The sequence below is a fragment of the Thamnophis sirtalis genome, unplaced genomic scaffold (assembly GCF_051295495.1).
Source record: "Thamnophis sirtalis isolate CommonGarterSnake01/CBP01778 unplaced genomic scaffold, rThaSir2_p1.2 scaffold_8, whole genome shotgun sequence".
In the NCBI taxonomy this organism is placed as follows: domain Eukaryota; kingdom Metazoa; phylum Chordata; class Lepidosauria; order Squamata; family Natricidae; genus Thamnophis; species Thamnophis sirtalis.
Genome location: NW_028261388.1, coordinates 18,784,492 through 18,806,464, shown reverse-complemented (window position 1 = coordinate 18,806,464; position 21,973 = coordinate 18,784,492). Strand labels below are relative to the sequence as shown.

The 21,973-nt window shown below is 36.5% G+C and overlaps 1 protein-coding gene across 1 annotated transcript in view; it reads right to left on the bottom strand.

The window, feature by feature from the left end:
• Positions 1-21,973, bottom strand: part of ATM (ATM serine/threonine kinase) — a 67,000-nt gene that overhangs the window by 17,901 nt on the left and 27,126 nt on the right. The window contains exons 25-45 of the mRNA XM_087721184.1: positions 21,468-21,628; positions 20,908-21,154; positions 19,762-19,880; positions 18,222-18,348; positions 17,410-17,609; positions 16,661-16,835; positions 15,539-15,703; positions 15,178-15,310; positions 12,914-13,003; positions 11,197-11,368; positions 10,944-11,085; positions 9,757-9,933; positions 6,825-6,999; positions 5,605-5,686; positions 5,185-5,334; positions 4,139-4,247; positions 3,032-3,120; positions 2,845-2,947; positions 2,281-2,429; positions 1,530-1,634; positions 929-1,048 (exon numbers count right to left, since the gene is read on the bottom strand). Of these exons, the coding sequence (XP_087577310.1) occupies positions 929-1,048; positions 1,530-1,634; positions 2,281-2,429; positions 2,845-2,947; positions 3,032-3,120; positions 4,139-4,247; positions 5,185-5,334; positions 5,605-5,686; positions 6,825-6,999; positions 9,757-9,933; positions 10,944-11,085; positions 11,197-11,368; positions 12,914-13,003; positions 15,178-15,310; positions 15,539-15,703; positions 16,661-16,835; positions 17,410-17,609; positions 18,222-18,348; positions 19,762-19,880; positions 20,908-21,154; positions 21,468-21,628 (2,990 nt within the window). The remainder of the gene's footprint in view (positions 1-928; positions 1,049-1,529; positions 1,635-2,280; positions 2,430-2,844; positions 2,948-3,031; positions 3,121-4,138; positions 4,248-5,184; positions 5,335-5,604; positions 5,687-6,824; positions 7,000-9,756; positions 9,934-10,943; positions 11,086-11,196; positions 11,369-12,913; positions 13,004-15,177; positions 15,311-15,538; positions 15,704-16,660; positions 16,836-17,409; positions 17,610-18,221; positions 18,349-19,761; positions 19,881-20,907; positions 21,155-21,467; positions 21,629-21,973) is intronic.

Genomic DNA, 21,973 nt, shown 5'->3' with positions numbered 1-21,973 from the left:
CTTTATTTATTTATAGATCTAATATATAAGTAAAATGCAAGAAACTAATTATACCTTTCACATTCAAATTCATGTTTTGCTCAGAAATCTGATTTAGGCACACTTTTGTTTTGAAGTGTATATAATAGCAATAGCAATAGCAGTAGACTTATATACCGCTTCATAGGGCTTTCAGCCCTCTCTAAGCGGTTTACAGAGAGTCAGCATATTGCCCCCAACAATCTGGGTCCTCATTTTACCCACCTCGGAAGGATGGAAGGCTGAGTCAACCCTGAGCCGGTGAGATTTGAACCGCTGAACTGCTGATCTAGCAGTAGCCTGCAGTGCTGCATTTAACCACTGCGCCACCTCGGCTCTAAGTAATATAAGTACCAAATCAAAGCTGGAATAAAGAAGTAAGTGTTTTAGTTCTTAATGTCTTAAGATTTGAGCGAAATCACTTAGGCATTTGAAGGTAAATCAATGAAGAATAAGCCTCCAAGGCTTTACTAATTTGCAACAGATAGTACACATTTTTAAAAAAGTAGTTTTTGTTTATCTCATTTCTACACTGCCTATCTCATCTAAGTTACTCTAATAAAGTGTCAGGTTTAGAAAAAGTTAGAAAGACTGTATTTATCCTTATTGGCTGGATCCAGGTTTAATTATGCTTATAGCACTCTCTGAAATCAATAGACATCTAGTTATATTATCGTGCTAAATATTTCACGTTAAGCATGACTGTCTTTGAGACCAGCCCAATGGCAAAAAAATGCTACTTAATGAACTCATTAAATTACTTTTTAAAAAGTATAATATGCCATTTATATTTTTAAATTTTTACTTAAGCTTACAAGCATCAGATATATAAGAGCTTTTGATTTTACACAGGAAAAGCATCAAAACTATCCACAGGACTAATATAATGTATAAAGAAATAGTAAAATACCCAGAGAAAAGTTGTCCTACATATTCCAGCTCTCCAATTGTCTGCAGCCTACAGAGTGTAGGCAGTAATGAATATACAGACTCAAGGCTGCCTTTCAGTAGTTCTTCTACTTCTTTGATTCTACAAATAAAAGAAATAATTATAATCCACTGTTTATAGGCAAACCAACTCAAAAGCCATTAAGCAGAAATTATTTCATTTAACCGTAAAACAACTTTAAAAATAACAGATATCAAACTGCATCTTATTCAATAAAACACATGCAAAGCTGATGTTGATGTTACATACAAAAAATGACTAATACTTTTGTCTAGAGTGGAAAACCTTCTTTTAAAGTGACAGATTACATCTCCATAAGGATTTATGTCTTACTGCTGATTTTCCAAATGTATTGTATGTCAAGATTTCCATTGTTGTATGATTTCATCTGTAAGCAAAATGTTTAACTTTTAAAAAATGCTGCAGAAGTTTTCTGAAAGAACATCCCAAAAGAACATGATGATGCACATCTATCAGCTAATTAAAACTGCAACACATTAGCAAATGTGACATTCACAAAATACTTTAACAACATAAACATGATTTAAAGCTGGCTTTTTACCTGGCACACTTCAATCTTCCATAAAAGGTAGAGAAATCTCTGTCCCGTAGACATTGTAGAGCATCATACAGTGATTCATGATAGCCTCGTTGCTCTATTTCATCTCTTAAAGTAAAATCACCAGTATAGTTATTGACTTAAATTTTACAATAAGCATTTTCATAAAGCCTAAAAACTCCTATAGTGGTTAACATGATCTGCAAAGCTTCCCATATCAGAACTACGCTTTCAATCATAGACCACAGACAGAATTTACACAGCCAAATATCGTTCTTAGATCAGACCTCCACAGACATTTCCCAGATACACTTTGATTAGGTAAGAATCTTTACTGCAAACAAGCAAAGTGAATGAAACAGTTAATTGTCCAATGCCAGTATGAGTGTTACTACTGTATCTGTTATAGCCATGATAGTTCAGAACTACAGCCGTGTCTTAAGAAATTAACAAATTTCCTACAAATTAAGAAATTATTTCCATAATCCCTTGAAAATAAACAATTGTTGATCGTTGAGAATCATGGTCTAAAAACCATTAACTTTCTGTTTCTCATATATCTCTCTCTATCTATATACGTACGTACATACGTACGTAGAGATATGTATATACATATCTATATATCTATATATCTATATATCTATCTCTATCTCTATCTCTATATCTATCTATCTATGATACATATGATGTATGTATGTGTGTGTGTATGTAAATATATAAATAAATAAAACAAATTCAGGATAACTTGCATTACTTGACTGAGGAGATCTGATCCCACTGCATATTTCTCCAAGCTGCCTGGTAACGAATCTCCTGTAATTCTATGGAACTTTCTTCATTCTGCTGTTCCAATCCTTTTAAGTAGATGGAGAGTGTATTACATAGCCCATAATTCTGCAAAGCCTATTAATCAATGAAACGTAATGTTAATATAGTATACATCAACTCCAATTTATGAAAACACTTCCAATCTAGATTAGAAACAACATATATTTACTGCTTGCAAGTATCTTATTTTTACCATTAATCTATATTAAGATTACACTTAATTATTGCTTAATTGATTTCTTTTCAATGAAACAGGTCATAGAATTTACAACAACTGTTTTAGGTTAATGGAATTGCATTATTAATAAAGTGCTAACTTGCTTTTTTTGTGTGTACGTTTATTCATTTAAATAATTCAATACAGGAATCCATCTTACAGAAATGAGTCTAAGCAGCATAAAAGGCTAAACCAAAATGCAACACATTTTATACAACACACAAAAGTACACACCCGTAGCAGTATTTAACAACAACTTTGCATTTTTATTACCTCTACCAATCCAGCCTGTCGAATTGAAGGTGGAAGGCTGGTTTGAAGGTCATAGGTTACCAGAGCTTTCCCCCACATCCCTTCATGTTCATACGTTCTTATCCTGTTAAAATAACATGACACAACAACATTCATTTAAGTTCTTATTTTTTTCACAATAAAGTTAATTTTCTAATATAATTAATACCTGGCCAATGGCTGCAGCATTTTTCCTCCACCACAGCCATAGAGACTATCTGGCTCTCCTATGCTTCTGTATATATCCATAAGAAGGTCCTAAGGGGAGGAAAGTAAGTCTTGAATACAGGTAGCCCTTGACTTACAACTACAATTGAGCCCAAAATTTATGTTGCTAAGTGAGACATCTGTTAAGTGAATTTTGCCCCATTTTACGACCTTTCTTGTGACAGTTGTTAAGTGCACTATTGCAGTTGCTAAGTTAGTAACCCGGTTGTTAAGTGAATCTGGCTTTCCCATTGGCTTTGCTTGTCAGAAAGTCACAAAAGATGATCACATGACCTTGGGACACATGACGTTGGGACAGTAATGGTCATAAACATGAACCAGTTGCCAAGCATCTGAATTTTGATCACATGATCATGGGGATGCTTCAAAGGTTGAAACTGTGAAAAATGGTCATAAGTCACATTTTTCAGTGCCATTGTAACTTCGAACTTTGGGGTCACTAAACAAGCTGTTGTAATCAAGGACTACCTGTACTTTAAGACATGAATTTAAAAACATTGTGGCAGTCAACTAAACATAGAAGGTACAATTAATACTGACATTGACCATTTTATAAACTATTAGCACATGGACAAGTGAATGACTTGTTAAACAGATAAGAGTCTGAAAAGTTTGTGCTATTGCATGGAGCTTGCTGTTCAGAGAAACACTGTGTAATATTACTGTGTAATATTTATCTGCATGTATAAAACATCTCTTTGAGATACATATTAGAGAAACCTACAAGTGATACCTTAAATAAAATAATTGCAGATAACATCTTACCAAATTCTAATATCATGTTTGTTGAAAATTGAATTAGGTTTTGGAATACAGGTGATAGTAATAGCTTGAAATTGGAATTAACTATTATATATCTGGGGAAGGTTGCTAATTCATGGAAGTGATCATCCACCATTAAAAGATGACAAAAACTATTTGTCTCCAAGTGCCATCACAATGTAGTACTGCTAATTATATGCATTACTTTTATTAAATCACATTGAAACATAACCTTTCTAAGTGACGCCAATAACTACTTTTAAGTACATTATAATAAATTCTATACCTGCAAACTTATTCCTGTTTCTTCTTTACTCTTCTCACTTAAACAAGTAAGTGTTGAATCCTGACTTCCTTCTTCAAATGTTAGTTTCTTAGCTGCTTTGGAAACAGACCTGCAGAAAAAGAATTCAAAACTGATGTCCAAGTGGAATTGATACCATGTTTGGGCATTCAGAAAATAAAAATCACAACCAATAATCATGCCCATTTGCTTGATGTATTAGATGAGGTCTACATAGTCACCCAAAAAGCTTGAAATGGACTGCTGTATTTAATGCATTTTACACTTGTTGATTGATTGATTGATTAAATTTATAAAATCAATCAATCAATCACCCAAAAAGCTTGAAATGAACTGCTGTATTTAATGTATTTTACACTTGTTAGAATTTCAACAAATAAAGCAATACTATACTTCTCTTTTAATTGTGAAATCTCAGTGAAATGAAAAAATTGTGACATCTATGAACTAAAATAATTGTTTTCTTGGCAAAAGCTCATTTTAACTAATAATGATTCTAATATTATGAGAGGAACAGCTGAGGAATCTTGGTTCTGATGAGATTCATGGTTTTCCTGATCATATTTAATGGAAGAACCAAATTGGAATATTTGACATTCTTGCTTCTTGACAATATTTTCCATAGGCTGAAACTATCAATGATTCAAACCAATAGCACAAGAAATTACTGTGGGCTGTGCAATTCTTTGGATTCAAAGAAAGAAGCAGAGCAGCTTTAGAATATGCATGACACCCGCAAAGCACCTATTCAATTTCTTCAAGCAACTCTGTCTTTTCTCAGGATCACGTGATTGCCCTACTCAGCTTCAGTGTGATACAGGAAAAGATCCATTTGGTTAAAGAACTACCAATAAGTGCTCCAAAGACGTTTTCTCTCTTCAAATCTGAAGCATTGCACATCAGTTTAACTAGAAAAAAACAGGGTGGTTAACTCTTTTCAAGGTGAGAGAGGTCTGTAAGCCACACACTTTTGTGTAAGTTGTATCACAGATTTATCATAAACGTGAACGGACTGCAATTAACACTACCTTTCCTGTTGTCTGCCTATCTTGTCTGCATAGATTTCTGCATAGAGCAAAGCTGTGAAGTGAGCAGAACAAGACTGGGCTACCATGGCAACCTGCAGATAGCTTAACTCCAGCCAGAAGCTGTCATCAAAGATGGTACTGGAAGGATTCCTAGATAAAAACAATTAACAAACCCAATTGTCTCATTTTACCACACTCTTCCCAAATGAAGCAGGCACATATATGAGTTACATTAGTCTTGTCATGATTTGCCATACAAATTGATTAATGTAATCTATAGAAAAAATTCAGATAGAATAATTTTCAACTTTAGAGTTAACAATTACTGTATACTTCCTATTTTTTTAAAAAAATCGGTCTTATTTTTCTGAATAAAAGAATAATAGATTAAAATAAAGACAACAAAAGAACTCAACCTACTTTTTTTGATGTCTTAAGTAGTCAACCACAGCAAGCATTGTTCTTCGAGATATTTTATCCAAATGAACTAGAGTTTCTGAATCTATATTAAACAACATCTTCACAGTAATTCAACTCATTAATGAAAGATAGATTTACATAAGTTTAAAAATAACTCCTACATTACAATATACAGAATCTGAAAAAGAAATCCCAAGGAATACCACTTTTAAATTTCAAAGTGGTTTTGAATTTCTTTTATTCGTTTTATTAAATGTATTTATTTTAAAAAGAGATATGGCTGCCCATCTTAAATCTAACTCTCTGGATGGAGAGATCTAATCAATAAGACAAAAGCAGTAACACACAAACACCCCTCAGCCCCAAAATACCTGTCACTACTATTAAACTTTCTGAAGCCCTTCACAACACACTCTTCCCCATGCCTCTGCCAGTGCTTGTGGGTAAAAACAGATCTTAAGTGTTTTTTAGAACATTAATCGATAGTGGCCTGCAAGAACTCAAGGGAAGGCTGTTCCACAGGGCATGGGAGAGGGTTCTTTGAATGCTTCATAGGCCTCTTAAGATAGCACAGTTTAAGGAAAGGCACCTGGAACATGACTATCCTATCCAATCTTGGGGGATAGGCAGTCACCTAAACAACCTGGCCCATAGTTCACAAAATAAGAGTATAATGTGGGTGAACCTAGGAATGCTGAATACTGGAAACATTGTAGTTTCCGGATAGTCTTCAAGGGCAACTCAATTTGGAGTCAGTTTTAAAGACTCCGTCTAAAGTTCAAGTATTAATAAGAGAATAGGTATTACAACTACCAATAATTAGATCGTTAACGATATATATGAATATGTTAACAATTCCTACCTTCTAGTATAATCTCCTGCCAGAGTTGTGTGTGCTGCCACTTTTACATTGTTTAGAGATAAAGGTTTCCCCTGCCCAATCATGACTCTAGGGGGTGGTGCGCATCTGTTTCCTAGCCAAGGGAGCGAGCGCTGTCCAAAAACACTTCTGTGGTCATGTGACCGGCATGATTATATGCCAAGGGGGCACAGAATACTGTTACTTTCCCACTGAAGTGGTACTTATTTATGTACTTGCGTTTTCATGCTAGGTTGGCAGGAGCTATTTCTTGGCTGGCATAGCCACTACTGCACCACAGAAACAAAACATTTCACAGTTTATCCCAGATTCTAGCATAAGAGAAGCCTCGGTCTCATACCTGAATCTGAATTTGCAGGTGTAGATGATCTACTGGATGACGAGTGTTTGCAACAGGTCATGAAAAACGTTTGAAGTTGTGCAGACAGAAGATTGTGTCCAGATTCATTTGAGTCATGTAGTAAGATGTCATGAATTAAATAAGGAAGGACAGTTTGACAGAAATCAGCATGAACCTACAAGAAATGCAAAATAAGGTTTTGAACATCAAATTATGTCCTCATATTGGCTCTTGGTCATTTTCATTTTTGAAAATCACAGTATCTAAGAAATGCATATTTCCTTATTAAAATAAAATGAAGAGAGACACAGCCAAGCGAATGGTCACATAAGATACAGCATAACCCACACCAGAATAGAGGGCAGGGCAAGAGGTACAGAAGACATCCTCCCTATTTCTTTGGACTGTAAGAGAGTGTGGGGGGGGGGGCAGGGATTATATTTTCAGACTTGCAAAGTTGGTCAACGTAGCTTTAATAAATTAGTATTACTGTGTTCCCCGAAAATAAGACAGGGTTTTTATTTTGACACACGAAATATGGCCTTGGTCTTATTATCGGGGGGGGGGTGTCCTTATTATTTTGGGGGTGCAAGAGGCAGCAAGCATGGGACTGCATGTCCTGTCACCCCTATCACCTCCCCTCCCTGTTCTTTGCGCCGGCCGAGCGGCTGGCCAGCACTGCTCTAACGTGTCCTGTCACCGCCCTGCGTTGGGTTGGGCTTTCTTTGTGAGGGGGACAATCTGGGGAGTGAGAGATTTAGGAAGCCTGGGTTGGCGTGGGGCAGTCTCTCCAGTGAAGCGTCTGATTTATCCCCAGGGATGAACATTTTGCCTCATCTCTGCCCTGGCTTGGAAGCTGCAGAGGAAGCCTGCCATGCACGGTGAGTGGGGGAAGGACAGCAAGAGGAGCCACGTCTCGTTCCACACCTCTCACTTCTCCCCCACCCCACCTGCCACCCCTCTCGGTAAAGAGACAGTGGGGAAGGGAAGCAGCCTGAATTCTGTTAGCATTGGGGCGGGGTGGGAGGAATTTGGCTGCAAGACACACGTCCTACCCAAGACTTGCAGCTCCGTTGTGTTTCTCGCTGTTTTGTCCAGGGAAGCACGCTGTAAAAAAAAATCTTGCAAGTTCAACTTCCCTGGACAAAATAGTGAGGAACACGACGAAGCTGCAAGTCTCAGGTAGGACGCATGTCTCGCAATTCCTCTCACCCCACCCCAATGCTAACAGAATCCAGGCTGCTTCCCTTCCCCACTGTCTCTTTAGCAAGACGGGTGGCAGGTGGGGTGGGGAAAAAGTGAGAGGTGTGGAACGAGACGTGGCTCCTCTTGCTGTCCTCCCCCCACTCACCGTGCATGGCAGGCTTCCTCTGCAGCTTCCAAGCCAGGGCAGATGACGAAGGGTGAAACATTCATCCCTGGGGTTGAATCAGATGCTTCACTGGAGAAACGGACCCACGCCAGCTCAGGCTTCCTAAATCTCTTGCTCCCCTGACGCAAATGCTGCCTCCAGCCACCTCTTCATCCTGGAGAAACTACGTTTTGAAAGGATGATCTGTGGGGGGGGGGGGGATTTCCTGCACATTGGCAGCAGCGTTTCCTCACAGGGCTTCTCCCAATGTCCCAGGTGCGAAGCAACATCCCGCAAAGGAAGGCATGGAAATCCATACAATTGGGGATGTCGAAAGAAGCCTTGTGAGAAGACGCCGCTGCCGATTTCTCCCCCCTCCACTTTCAGATAGTCTTGTGGGCTGGCTGGAGAGGTATTCAATGAACTTCGCTCTGCCTGTATCTCTGCAGGCAGCAGTGTAGGCACCTTCTCCTCGCAGGGCTCATTCTTCCTTCTCTCTGGCTGATTCTCAAATACTTTCAAGCAAAACACTGCCAAGAGAGGGAAGTATCTCTTCTCCCTCCCTTGTCAAAGCTCCTTAATCTGTGGCTGTTGGCTCCCTCGCTTTGTGTTTTTTATACACATACCGACATACCCACCCTTCCTGGGAATGCCGTTTCCCACTCCCAAGATTCCGTTTCCAAGGAAAGAAGAGCGCTGGGGCCACACTGGACATTCCCCCCTGCCCTGACTCCTGTCAGCCTCAACTTTGTTCCTGAAACCCTGCGGGCCACTTCTCTGCTTGAGCCCAGCCGAAGGGGGGGCTGAGAGCAAGGGTGAGATGAAGCTGATTGCTTCCCCTTTACCTCCTCTCCCAAAAGAGTCTCGGACAGAGCCACTTCTGCAGCAGGAAACTCAAGCCAGCCTTCCGGTAAGGGTATTGTAGCAGCAGCTATCCACATTTTTTTTACCCTTATTTTGTCCTGATCCACGTGGCTCACTGGGCCACGTGGGTCGGGATGAAATAAGATTAAAAAATTGTGGATAACTGCTGCTACAGTACCCTTTGGAAGGCCGGTGCAAGGTGCGTGGGGTGCCTCACTTGGCCTACTGCTGCGTTTGTGGCTGTAATCGATGGCAAAAGCAGCCGCACTTGCTGGAGGCCATGGCCTGAGCAACACCTGCAAATCAGCTGTTTTTTGAATGGCAGTCAGATCAGCTCAACTGATCCGATTAAGGAGCCGAGAAGTGCTGAGGTGACTGGGGAAGGGAAGGGCTTCCTCCTGTACTTGCCATGGCACCCTTTCACTGGGGCTTATTTTTGGGGGAGGGCGTATATTTACACCCACCTCAAAAAACCAGATCTGAGCTTATTAGCAGGACATGTCGTATTTTCGGGGAAACACGGTAGCTCATCTGGTTGTGATTCCTATTTGGTTTACTCTGCAAGGTTGACATCTGGTCATTGAACAAGCACTATAGAAAGAACTATTTTAATTTATTTAATTCAAGTGTTTATATAGTACCCCTATCAAGATAACTCTTAAAAACAATGCAAACAAAACCTTTACTATAGCATGTAGTCCTGCCAATCTAATTTACCTGACACAAAGGCTTCAGCAACAGGAGGATTTCACTTGTTATCATTCCACTATCCAATAATGCACAAGTCAAGGTCTTAATCCAAATTTCATGACTTTCACTGCAAGGAATCCACAAGGTTGTACGATCGAGATCTTCTGGAGGAGTTTCTCTTACCTTTCCAGGCACCTCCAAGAGCTAAATATCATTATTGTTTAGAAATAAATGTGAGAAAAAATTTAAATTAGTTAATGCCTCTTTAATTATTTATCTCTTCCATTTGCCCAATATCACATATGCTACCGTGAGAACACAAAAAGTTGCATAAAACATTATTTACTGTGTGTGTTTGGATTTGAGTAATTTTTGAGGTTTATGGGTGTTCTATTTGCTCTGTAGGATCAATAATTACATCTTGAATTCCCACTTTCTACCTTGATATCCATTTTATAAATAGCTGTACAGAAAATACTTTTTCCTAGTGTTCATAAAATTTTCCTCAGATTTCAAAATTGAAATATGCTCAAATAGAAGTTGTACAACCAACTATCAAGAATGCTTTAATTTGGAATACTGCTCTGGAGTTGGATTTGAGGACCCCTTTTCAATCCTATAATTCTAAAATAATCTTCATTCATTGCCCATACATTTCTCCTCTCCATCTACATCCAACTTGTATGATTGCCACAAAGAACACAAGGCAAATAGCAGCTGCTTAACTTTCTTTCTCTTTTTACTGATTGGAAGACAGTTGAAAAAGGAGCAACAAAAAGGCAAGAATAGCCTGGGGTCAAGAATCTACTTTATAAACACTGGGCCTTAAGAAAAACACAGTAAATCCTACTCTGGATGTTGGATACAACTGGCCATCTGGTTTGCTGAAGGAGTCATAGCTTATTCTTATTGGAGGACAGAATGACTGCTATGTCCTAAAGTTTGTATATGGAGCAAACAGTTTACAAGTTTCAGAGGAGGAGCTGATTCCTACCTTCCTACCCTAAATTAACTAGAAAATATAGGGAAGATTGGAGCCATTTGAAAAATTGCTGCACAGAGATCCTGCTTTCCCAATAGAGAAGTTTGCAACTGGATATTTAGAGACCTGTGTTGAAAATGGGTAAAATTAGCCCCCTAATTTATGTTCTCTCTAACCGAGGAAAAAAATTTAGGATTCTTCATTTAATTTTGTATGGCGTAAAATACAGTACCTTTTTTTTAGATGTTCTGAAAGGATGCAAGTATTTCAGCATTGTATCCGTTTGGGTTTTGTACATTTCCGAAAATGTATGTCCTATTTTGGTCGCTAAGATGTTTTTCAAACAAACAGCAGCAGCTGACCGAACTTCAATACTGAAAGTAATAAAAGCCTTTTTTTTTGCAATTTAACTACTACCCTCATACAAAAACACCCCCAAACCAGCAATACATTCACATTGTGTTGAATGTTCACTATACACTTACCTTTGATCTATTAAAGAATTATTTATGAGAGTTAATATTACAAACACCCACTGAAGTTCTCTGTCTTCAAATAGATCACATGTATTGGAACTAGGTCCATTTTTACTGGGCTGCAATGCTATGGTAGAAAAATTTATAGGACCAATTTCTCCCAAACAACTTCCAACGGCCTCTGTAAATATAAACATTAACATTATTTAGGTGGCTTTTGAATACTTGAATCCAAAGAGAAGTCAATATGCAAGGAGGACAACTTTCTGCAGGGAAGAAGCTGCATAGTGCTTACAATATATGCATGTATCATAAATTTATATAAGTGCATTTTCTTTTTATATGTACTTTATTGGGTAGCTTCCTGTTCAGTGAACTAAGAAACATCATAACCGAAAATCTGGGGATTTGGCAACAGCTATATTCTCAGCAGGTATTGAATGAACTTGAACTAATTAAATGTAGAACAAGAAATATATATATATATATATATATATATATATATATATATATATATATATATATATATATATATATATACACACACATACATACACACATACACACACACACACACACACATATACATATACATATACATACACATACATACATACATACATACATACATACATTCTATACAGATAGTCCTTGTTTAGCAACTGTTCAGAGTTATGATTATCATAAAAAAGTAACTATGAACAATCCTCACATTTACCACCTTCACAGGTCTATAAAACAAAGGAAAGTTGAAGTAAGTCCATAAGCATTGCTGTGGTTTCACTTAGTAACCACTTCACTTAATGACCATATTGTTGGTTCCAACTGCAGTTGGTAAATGTGGACCACCTAGAATCTTGATCCAGTACAGTAATTTAATATCCTTCATTTTGTAAATATTACTCAGCATTCTATAGATGGTAGGCAAACTATAGGGATGCAGTGCTTTTGACAAATATAGAAATGGATATTTATGGCCAGCATATGTAATCGTACACAAGCCTAGATTATTCACTTTCCTTTCACAGTGTCATCATTTACTTTTTCAGTATCTAGTTTGAATCAGATTTTACATTACTTTCAAACTGAACTGTATGGACCAGTAACAGCTGGTGTCCATGGGAGAAAATGCAATAGGCAGAGAAATAACAGTAGGCAGAATCAAGGATGCAAACCAGACACCCCTGCTTTGCTTATCAATGGACAACAAACTTTGTACACCAATTTTTAAAAATCCAAGCACATATAATAGTGAGGACAATTAAACTGTGGAACAGCTTGCCATTAGAAGTTGTGGATGCTTCATCACTGGAAGTTTTTAAGAAGAGATATAGTATACTTTGTATAGTCACTTGTCTAAAATGGTATAAGGTCTCCTGTTTGAGCACGGGATTGGGCTAGAAGACCTCAAAGGTACTTTCCAGCTCTATTTTGATTGATATATAGTATATTCCTCCAAGCTTTTACTTTTTTTGCAAGTAGGAAAAAACATATTTCCCAATTTGAGGAGATAATTAATTCCCAAAGCTTAATACCTCCACCAATCAAGTAATTTTAAAGAAATACAAAGATACAATATCAATATTAAATTAACAGTATTAAACATGTACTGCTTTGCAACTGCTTTTTTCAGATTTCTTTAATTATGTAATGCTATAGCAAGCCATGAAATTACCCAAAGCAAGCTGTTAAAAACCATCACTCATTTAAACAAGTGATGACTTACCCAAGATAGCATCAGTAGAATGTACAGTTGTTTTTGAGAGTTGTAACAGATATGCCATCAGCTTCACTATAATGCAGTCCCTTGGATTTTCTAACATTTAAAAGAAATGTATATTAGAAGCATCTGTAATATCATAGGTATCAATTATATATTAGCACTCAAGAGCTTTGTTTTCTCTGATATTGTTTTCTAAAGAGGAGAGAAGCAAATGAAAAAAGACAGCACATTTATTAGCAAACCTGTTAAAAATGTGCTCAGGGGATGTTGGTCCCGGCATTTTCTTCAACATCCTTTAAAAGGCAGGTAACAACACATTCCCTACTCCTTTTGAAAACACAGTCTTTACTAGAGATGGTTTATTTTAGATTAAAAAGGTGGATATATTCTATTTTGCTTCAATAACAATCTATTAAAAAGCATTTGTCAGCATTCATATATGATGATAGCTTGATGGAACATTTGGAGAAGCCCCCCCCCCCCCACCCTTCCCAGTAACCTACATTCAATGTCTTGCATTGCTAGAAGTATAAATTAAGTCAGTTTATATTAAAAAGCAAAGCATACAAATTTATTCTTTCTCTATCGGCAATGTTCCCTCTAATTTTTTTTCAGTGTGTCTGGAAAAGTATAGTGTTTGAGCGGCACATTTTCATGCCTGAGCACCTGAATTTTTTTTTTAGCCATAATAGCCATCAGAGCAGATGTTGGGGAGGGGGGCAAGGAGGAAAAGGGTCCCCCCTCTTCCTCAGACCCCCACGAGGAAGGGAAGGGGGGGAGGGAAAGGAAATGGGAAAGAAGAAAAGGAAAGGAAAAAGGAAATGGAAAAGAAGGAAAGGAAAGGAAAAAGAAAAGGAAATGGGAAAGAAGAAAGGAAAAGAGAAAGGAAAGGAAATGGAAAAGGAAAGGGAAGGAAAAGAGAAAGGAAATTGAAAAGAAGGAAAGGAAAGGAGAAGAAAAAGGAAAGGAGAAAGGAAAGGAAAAGAGAAGGAAAGGAAATGGAAAGGAAATGGAAAAGAAGGAAAGGAAAAGGAAAGGAAGATAGAAGAAGGACAGAAAGGGAAAGTAAAGAGTGGAATGGATTGGTACTGCTCAAAAATCAAGTCTCAAGATCCTGTGGACCCCCTTGGCTCAGGCAGTCCAACTCCACGCTGCTTCCCAGAAAAACTGCCAAGCCCAGAATGGGGCTTCAGTCTGAGAAACCTTGGATGTGCAGAGAAACACAGGCTACAACCAGCGAATCCCATTTTCCAAGGAACCGACAAAGCCCCAAAGGACCAATGGGAATTCTCCCTTCTGCAGTGTCATTGGTCTCCGGGCAGTCTTCCTTGATTTCACCAATCACCAGATGGAGGAGAGAGTTCAGTGCAGAGAGAGAAGGGAGGGAGGGGGGATATTTTCAGTCACATTTAAAGACATTAAGAAACAACTGCGCTGCAGTTTGAAACTTGTGCGCGGTGTTTTCTCGTTACCTGCGCGGTTGCGCAGGCGCACAGCTTAGAGGGAACATTGTCTACCAGAAGTTCATATTGGCATTTCCCCTCCTTTTCTGCTGCAAAACAGCAAAAACCATAGGAAATCATTATCATGTGATCATTAGATGCTGCAACCCCGTTGCAAAGTATCCGAAATGTGATTACATGACAGAGGGCATAGCAATCGTACCTTTGAGGTCATAAGGTGTTTTTTCTTTTAAAACCCACTGTAAATTCGTACAGTTATTAAGCGATCAATTAAGTTGAGGACTAGCAGTAACACCTAAGCAGACTTGCTTTATAAGAACAAATCCTTTACTGATAAAACAGAAATTGGGTGGATTAAAGCAGAGTTCCCCAACATTTTCAGCTTTGGGCACTGATGGAGGAGAGAGGATGGTTTGTCCAAGCATGCATGCGGCAACTTCATATGCATAAGCCATGTGCACAAGTGCCTGCTGCTTACGCAAATGGAGTCCATGCATGCCCTCACCTACTGCTTGAGCAACTGAGGATGCGTATGCCAGCCGTTTCCACGGCCCTGTTGCAAACATCCCACACTGGGCCACGGCCAACAGGTTGGGGACCCCTGGATTAAAGGGGTCTTCTCCATTATGAAAAGAAAGAGAAAGAAAGATTCTTTTCCAAAAATTCATTAGGAACTACTGATATTAATTTCCAGTGTTACATAAGAAATAGTATAAATGTTTCAATTACTTCTTAGATCTCTGAAAATAAAAAAGAATGAAAGAATCAAAATACAAAGATAAATCAGAATTAGAAAATCCATACCCTGAAATTTTTTCATAAGTTCCATTATTTGTTCTTTACGAACTTCTAGTTGTTTATGCAGTTCATTTAGACCTTCAAGTCTTGTTAAAAACAGTGAATCAGATATATTTATCGATAAGAAATGGTTAATTTCCTGCAAACATAAATTTGACAAGGAAGATATAATTCATAAATTTAACTCCCCAAAATCTGAGACACAAATCTAATTTTAATACATGATGCAATTGTAATAACTTCATGATGTAAGAGCTTTGACATAAATAACCAAACAGTAAAAATATATTAGTTCAAATAGGATAAAGAGATTCCATTAGCAATATGAAACATTGCCTTGGATTCCATTTTTTAAATCTGAAATTACCTGCAAAAGAGAAAATTTTCCAGTGCTGTATTTAATTTTTTGTTGAGTGGCCCGCAGTTCTTTAAAATGGGGATGATCAGGAAATGGATCTAATAATTTGATTGCTTGGTACAAATATTCATGGTTCTGATTATCTATCACTAGATACTTCAATAAGCCCAAGACCTAAAAATAAAGTAACAGTACAGCAACAATTACGGCAATTATAGCAACCACCACTTCTTCATTTTTTTAAAACAGAATTAACACACAATTTAACTATGGCTATATTAGCAGTCCATATTTTATTTCTACCAAAACCAAGCTTTATGGCAATGATAGATAAGGAAACAGACAGATTTTTGTATCTTTTTCTCTCATCGTCCAGGAACCCAGGCTAAGCAAGGATGTTCTTAGGCCTGAACTTTTTAGGCTTCAATTTTGAATAGTTTTCTGGAATAAATTATTAAATATTTATTTCTGAATAAAAATACCATTTCTCATAACAGTTCTGGAACTAAACAGATACTTTTTTTCTATTTTTACTTCAATTTTATATAGCAAAAAAAAAAAGGTTTTATAAAGACAAAGCTTGTTCCTCATATTATTGTGCAAACAAAGAAAGAACATCCAAAGCTCCTCATTGTCTGTTTGAAAACAAAAGTTACAGCTGCAATTTTTCAACAATGCAATATGATTCAGTGTGGCAACTCATCTGGGGGCTCTCCCTTTATTTTATCCAAACAAACATGTTAGTGCAGATAAATAAGAACTCCATGTAGGAGAGGAGATGCTACCATAATTTTTGATAATGATTAAGGCAAACATAAATTTATAGCCTTCCAAAAATTATAATTACCAAATATGATTCCAACATTCATAACTGCAATGCAATTCATATGATTCTTTAATTAGTCCCTGACACTATTTGTTTCATAAATCATGGTTTAATTTTATAATTCTGATGACACACATGGGTTTTTCTTTCAAAGGAAAAAAGACGATCAAGCATACTTCTGTATCATTCAAAAGGTGAGCTACAAACTTAAAACATTCACACTTTTTGGATGAAAAGTTAATAATGTTGCATTCCAAAAATTCAATTAACAAAATGCCTAGCAAGTAGTTCCTCTAGAAATATACCTTTTCTTCAGTTTCAGGTTGTTCTCCAACAACTGGTATTAGTGTACCCACGACAACATGGAGGTGACTTGCTAGGGCATCCCCACAATACTGTACTGCTGTGTGACAAACATGATTGAGAAGGTCACAACAGAGCAAGAAGCTCCGGAGCGATACTCCTGTCAGAGGATTTGGCCTAAGAGGAATATAGGAAAAATAGCTAATAACACACATGAATGATTTTGCTTCTATTATAGAATAGGTCATAATAAGGACAATATAGAAATATTTTTACAAAAGGCAAAGATCTTACCTATACATTTTCAAATAAAAAAATAATGGAATACAATGGAATACACTATGGGCTAAACATTGAAGCAAAGATTTGGGATCATACAACCTTATTTTCCTTTATATTTCTATATACAAACATAGCTTTAATCAATTGCTTTAATCAGGCTTTAATCAATTGCTAATTGGGTCAACAGCAACAAGCAACAAACAAACCATACTAGATTATTTAACAACTAGTGTTTCTTTAAGCCATAATTCCTGGTTCATGTCAAGAATTGGGAAAATTAACTTTGACAAGGAGAATAGCTAGTCTAAGCTCAAACATAATATGAAAACTTGTTTAATATGCTCTCCAAATCAAAAGCCAGACAAATTAAAAAGTTCTGCACTAGAGGACTGACCAGGATAAGAACAAATGAATGAAATAGAACTGAACAGAATCTATGTAAAGACAGAATAGCATAGAATGGTCTTACCTGTTGCTGATGTGGTGAATCATAGAATAAATCACATCCCGCAGTACAAAAGCCCATGCACCACCTAGGCCACCCTTTATTTCTTTCAACAGCAGATTTACAAAAAAATGATATATCATAAGCATTCTATGTTTTTTATAATTGTTTTTTGTTCCAGACACCTGCTTCCATACAGCAAATAAAATTTTGTGGAATGACTCCTACACAAAAAGAAAATATTACATGATCAATGTTTAAATACAACTTACTTCAAGTATTTATTCTTAAATAAACATGCCTTATTAGATCACTGTTCATATGAATATGCTTCAAGCATCTCTTTTCAGAATTATTGAAATCACAAGAAGTCTGACATATGTGAGCTATTGCTTATACAATTAAATCATTATCCCTATTGACTTAATTTGTACATCAAACCAAACCAAAGCACTATTAATTCTGTTTGTCCAAACAAGCAACATGCAAATAATTTACTAGAATTTCTTAGCTTCTTTAATTTTAATTTGCTTAACACTAATTTACTGATTACATTCAAGACCATAAATAAAAGAACTCTGAAAGAAAAGCTACAGTCATCACTGTTTTATTATTCTATTAAATAGTGTAATGACATTAGATTTAAAAGGTTACATAACCTTTTTTGTAGACATATATTTTTTCTGCCTATGTTGCACATTTATAGCAAGTTCCATGCTCAAAGGAATGTCCAGTATTAAAATATATAATGTATATAGTCACACTAATTTAAAATGCCAAAACTACTATGCAGAAATACTGTGACCATAACACAAAACTGAGCATCAGTTACTTACAGGGTTCTTAGAAAGGATTGCTATAATACCATTAGACTTCGTTTTAAAACATCTATTAATGTAATCCAGTGTAGCTTGGATGATAAATGATGGAAAATAAGGAGGATTTGGAGCAGGATCCAGGTCTCTGAAAGAATAGAAAAGGTCACAAATATTTAAAATGTTTGAAGAAGAGGATATAGTCTAAATGACACTAAATAGAATTCAATGAGAATGGTATACTTCATAGGCGAAAACAGATTAAATCTATATTAGAATAACTTCAGCATACATTTTTAATTTACAAATAGGATTTCCTCTGCTATAGTTCATCTAATCAGGACCTGAAGATCATTATTTTCAAATAATTATATGGATTTATGATAGATGAAAGAGTCAGTTTGGTGTAGCAGTTAAGGTATCAAGCTAGAAACTGGGAAATAATGTGGCATCTCCTTATCATTAATTAGGCACAAAGTCAACTAGATGACCTTTGGCAATTATTCTCTCTCAGCCCTAAGAAGGAGGCAATGACAAATCACTTCTGAAAATCCATGCCCCCAAAACTGCAGGGAAACATTGAAGCACTCTATCTCAGGCAAATAAACAGATGTTTTAAAACATGTTTGGTTATCTAACAGTCACAATAAAGACACTCCTGAATATAGATATCATCAGCTGAAATATCACTAAAGAGATAAATTTGAAATGCACTGAAGCATGACTCGGTGGGGGGGGGGGGAAGAGAGAAATCACATTTTTGTATATATGGTAAAAAGTAATCTTTGTTGTCCAAAATGAAATTGTTATGATCTGCAGTAATATTTTACAAAACAGATCTCCAGTTTCTAAATGTATCTCTTTCCCAAATGATCTTAGACACAAGAGGAAACAGTTCCACAAAACTTCAAATTGCCATTCCTTTTTTAAAGATAGTCCTTGCTTCTCTCTCAGCCCTAAGAAGGAGGCAATGACAAATCACTTCTGAAAATCCATGCCCCAAAAACTTCAAATTGCCATTCCTTTTTTAAAGATAGTCCTTGCTTAACAACCCTAAATAGGACTGAAATTAATAAGGCCTTGGCAAGCACTCAGGAAAGCCTTGTATGGCCAGCCGCTACCTCGTGAAAGGCCAGGCATGCCTTGTCAGCAGCAGGAGGCAGAAGACGAAAAAGGGACAGGTGTGTGTGTTTGTGTGTGTGTGTGTATGTCCGTGTGCAGGGAGGCAAGGGGCAGTAAGAGCAGTGGAACACAGGGCAGCCAAAAGGGCAGAGATAAGAGGTAGATAGGTGGGTGGGAGAAGTTGAAGCACACTGTACTAAATGCAAGTGACCTGCCAAATGTCCCTGGATCACATGGGGGCTCTGCAGTGTATAAGGACTTGGTGTAAGTAGCCTTCATTCATCACTATGATAACTTCAAACAGTTGCTGAACAAATGGTTGGTAAAAGAGGACTACCCGTATTTTACTTTTGCTTGACATGGAATCCTCATGACAGTAAAGAAAACTTCGCTTAAAATTATAGTACACAACACATTAACAGAGAAAGGAAAACTGTACCCTGTAAACTTAAATAAGTCAGAATTCTCTTCTGATTTGATATTGATTGGTTCATGTAGTGTCATCAACACCTCTACCACAATTTCTGGTAAGCTGCTTTGAAATAAACTGTCTGTCAGCTGTAAAAACAAAATACAGGTTTAATAGCCTTAAAAGATGAAAGACAATTAATGTGGACGCTATCTCACTTATCAATCTTCTGGTTTTATATTTAATAAAATATGCAAATAGTTTAGTTTGCTTTTTGTTTGCTATGTTTTCCCACCAAGCAGAAAAAAAATGTTCTTTGAAAAAACATTTTTCCCGAGGCACAAACTAATAAAAAAAAATCTCTGAAACAAAGTGGAAAAATAAGTGCTTGGTGTCTAGATTAAGGAATTACTCCACTCAAAATACATCTTAAAAAGGGAAAATAGGGGGAGAGCACAACCCAATTCCAATAGAAATACGTTCTCTTTCTACCTATTATTCTTCATTATTCCAGCACTGGAAAGTATCAAAATGAAGCCTGCGCTAAATAGCAGAGCAATATATGAAAACAGAATTCCAAGACTTAATGAAGTACTGCCTATCACTAGCTAAATGAAAAACAAATTGAAACTTCAATAAAAGCTTAAGAAACCAGGCAGTTCTTGACATTTTCTGTCACAGCAATTACCAAGGATAATGAGAGTCTTTCAAGTAGATGTCTTCTGAAAACTGGGTTTATCTATGAATAGGAGATTTTCTATAAATTTGTTTTAAAATAGAAATAGAGCGGACAACCGTATTTCTAGCTGCTTAGATTGGGGAGAAATCAACAGTATAAAATCCAGTCTCATTTTAAACTGATACTAATTTTAAGAATGAAAAAAGTAAACTGAAAAAATAAGCCCAAAGCTGCTGATGACACTACACTAATAGCAAAGGTTCTGCTTAGCTTAAAAATGAGACAAAAATTAAATATATTAACAAATTTACTTTAAACATGAATGCTATGAATTTTAGTGATTTTTCTGAAATGGAAATTATTTACTTCTGCCCAGGAATTGAAGTAATATTTAGAAATAAATGTGTGTTTTTTTAACTTAGGATCTTGCAGCATTCAAATTCTTTGCATTTAAGACTACAGGATATTAAAATCAAACTTTATTTTTTTAAAGATACCTGCTTTCCTAAGTAATTTTCATCTCTCAGCATGTCATAGATTCTAGAAGCTGTATTGCTCTTTTGTGTGAATTCAATATCTTCGTGGTTTTGGTAGGCAAAATAAGGAAGAATGTTGACAAGGATTTTGGGGAAGCACTGCGCCAGAAGAGGACGCTCTTCCATTTCAATGTGGCTGGCAATGGATTTTATCTCTTTAAACTGATCTCTAATTATTAGTTGTGGAATCAAGATTTTATAACAGGACCTGCAATTAAAATATCTCTATGAATTATGATGAAATTACATAAAAATCCTGTTGATATGTAACAATTGAATCCTCAAAGTATTATTTTAAACAGCCAGTTTAAATTAAATAAGGGCCAACTGTCTTTTCCATCCTTGGAAAAGGATACTTAACCTTGTTTCAAATGCATTAGATCACACTTTCAAAATTAATTAATACATTTTGCCTGCACTAAAATAAAGTAAAATTTAAGCTTATTTCAGAATATAACCAATCAATTAATAAACGCTGCAGCAATCAATCTACAAAGAGAATGTATGATTTAGAAGCATACCTGTAAAACTCTTCCAAAGTAGAGCAATTTAGCAAAACATATGGGAAATCAGACAAGCTGTAATCAAGGTTTAACCACTCAAATACAAGATAATCTAAATGGGTGCTCATTAAATCTTCTGTATTTTTATAGCCAAAAGAGCCAGAAATATTTTCTAAAACCTGTGTTTGAAAAATAAATAAGATTGTCAATAGTCAAATATAATGCCATTAATATTTACAGCAATAAGATAAGGAACATGTGCCTTGTGATTTGTCACTGAACGTATTTCTATTCCCATTTTGGGTAAGTATTCAATAACTGTCGTCAGTACTAGCCACCTATCTATCTTATGTGTCCATCCATCCATATGTGCATTTATTGCATATTTATATATCTGCATGCACACATGCTCACCCTCACCCACACAGGTATACAAAAATTCTTTGTCTGCAAAAAAGTAACCCCTCACCCTCAGAGGTAATTATAAATTGGATCTTTACTGTAAAGACAGAAGCAGAATCTGC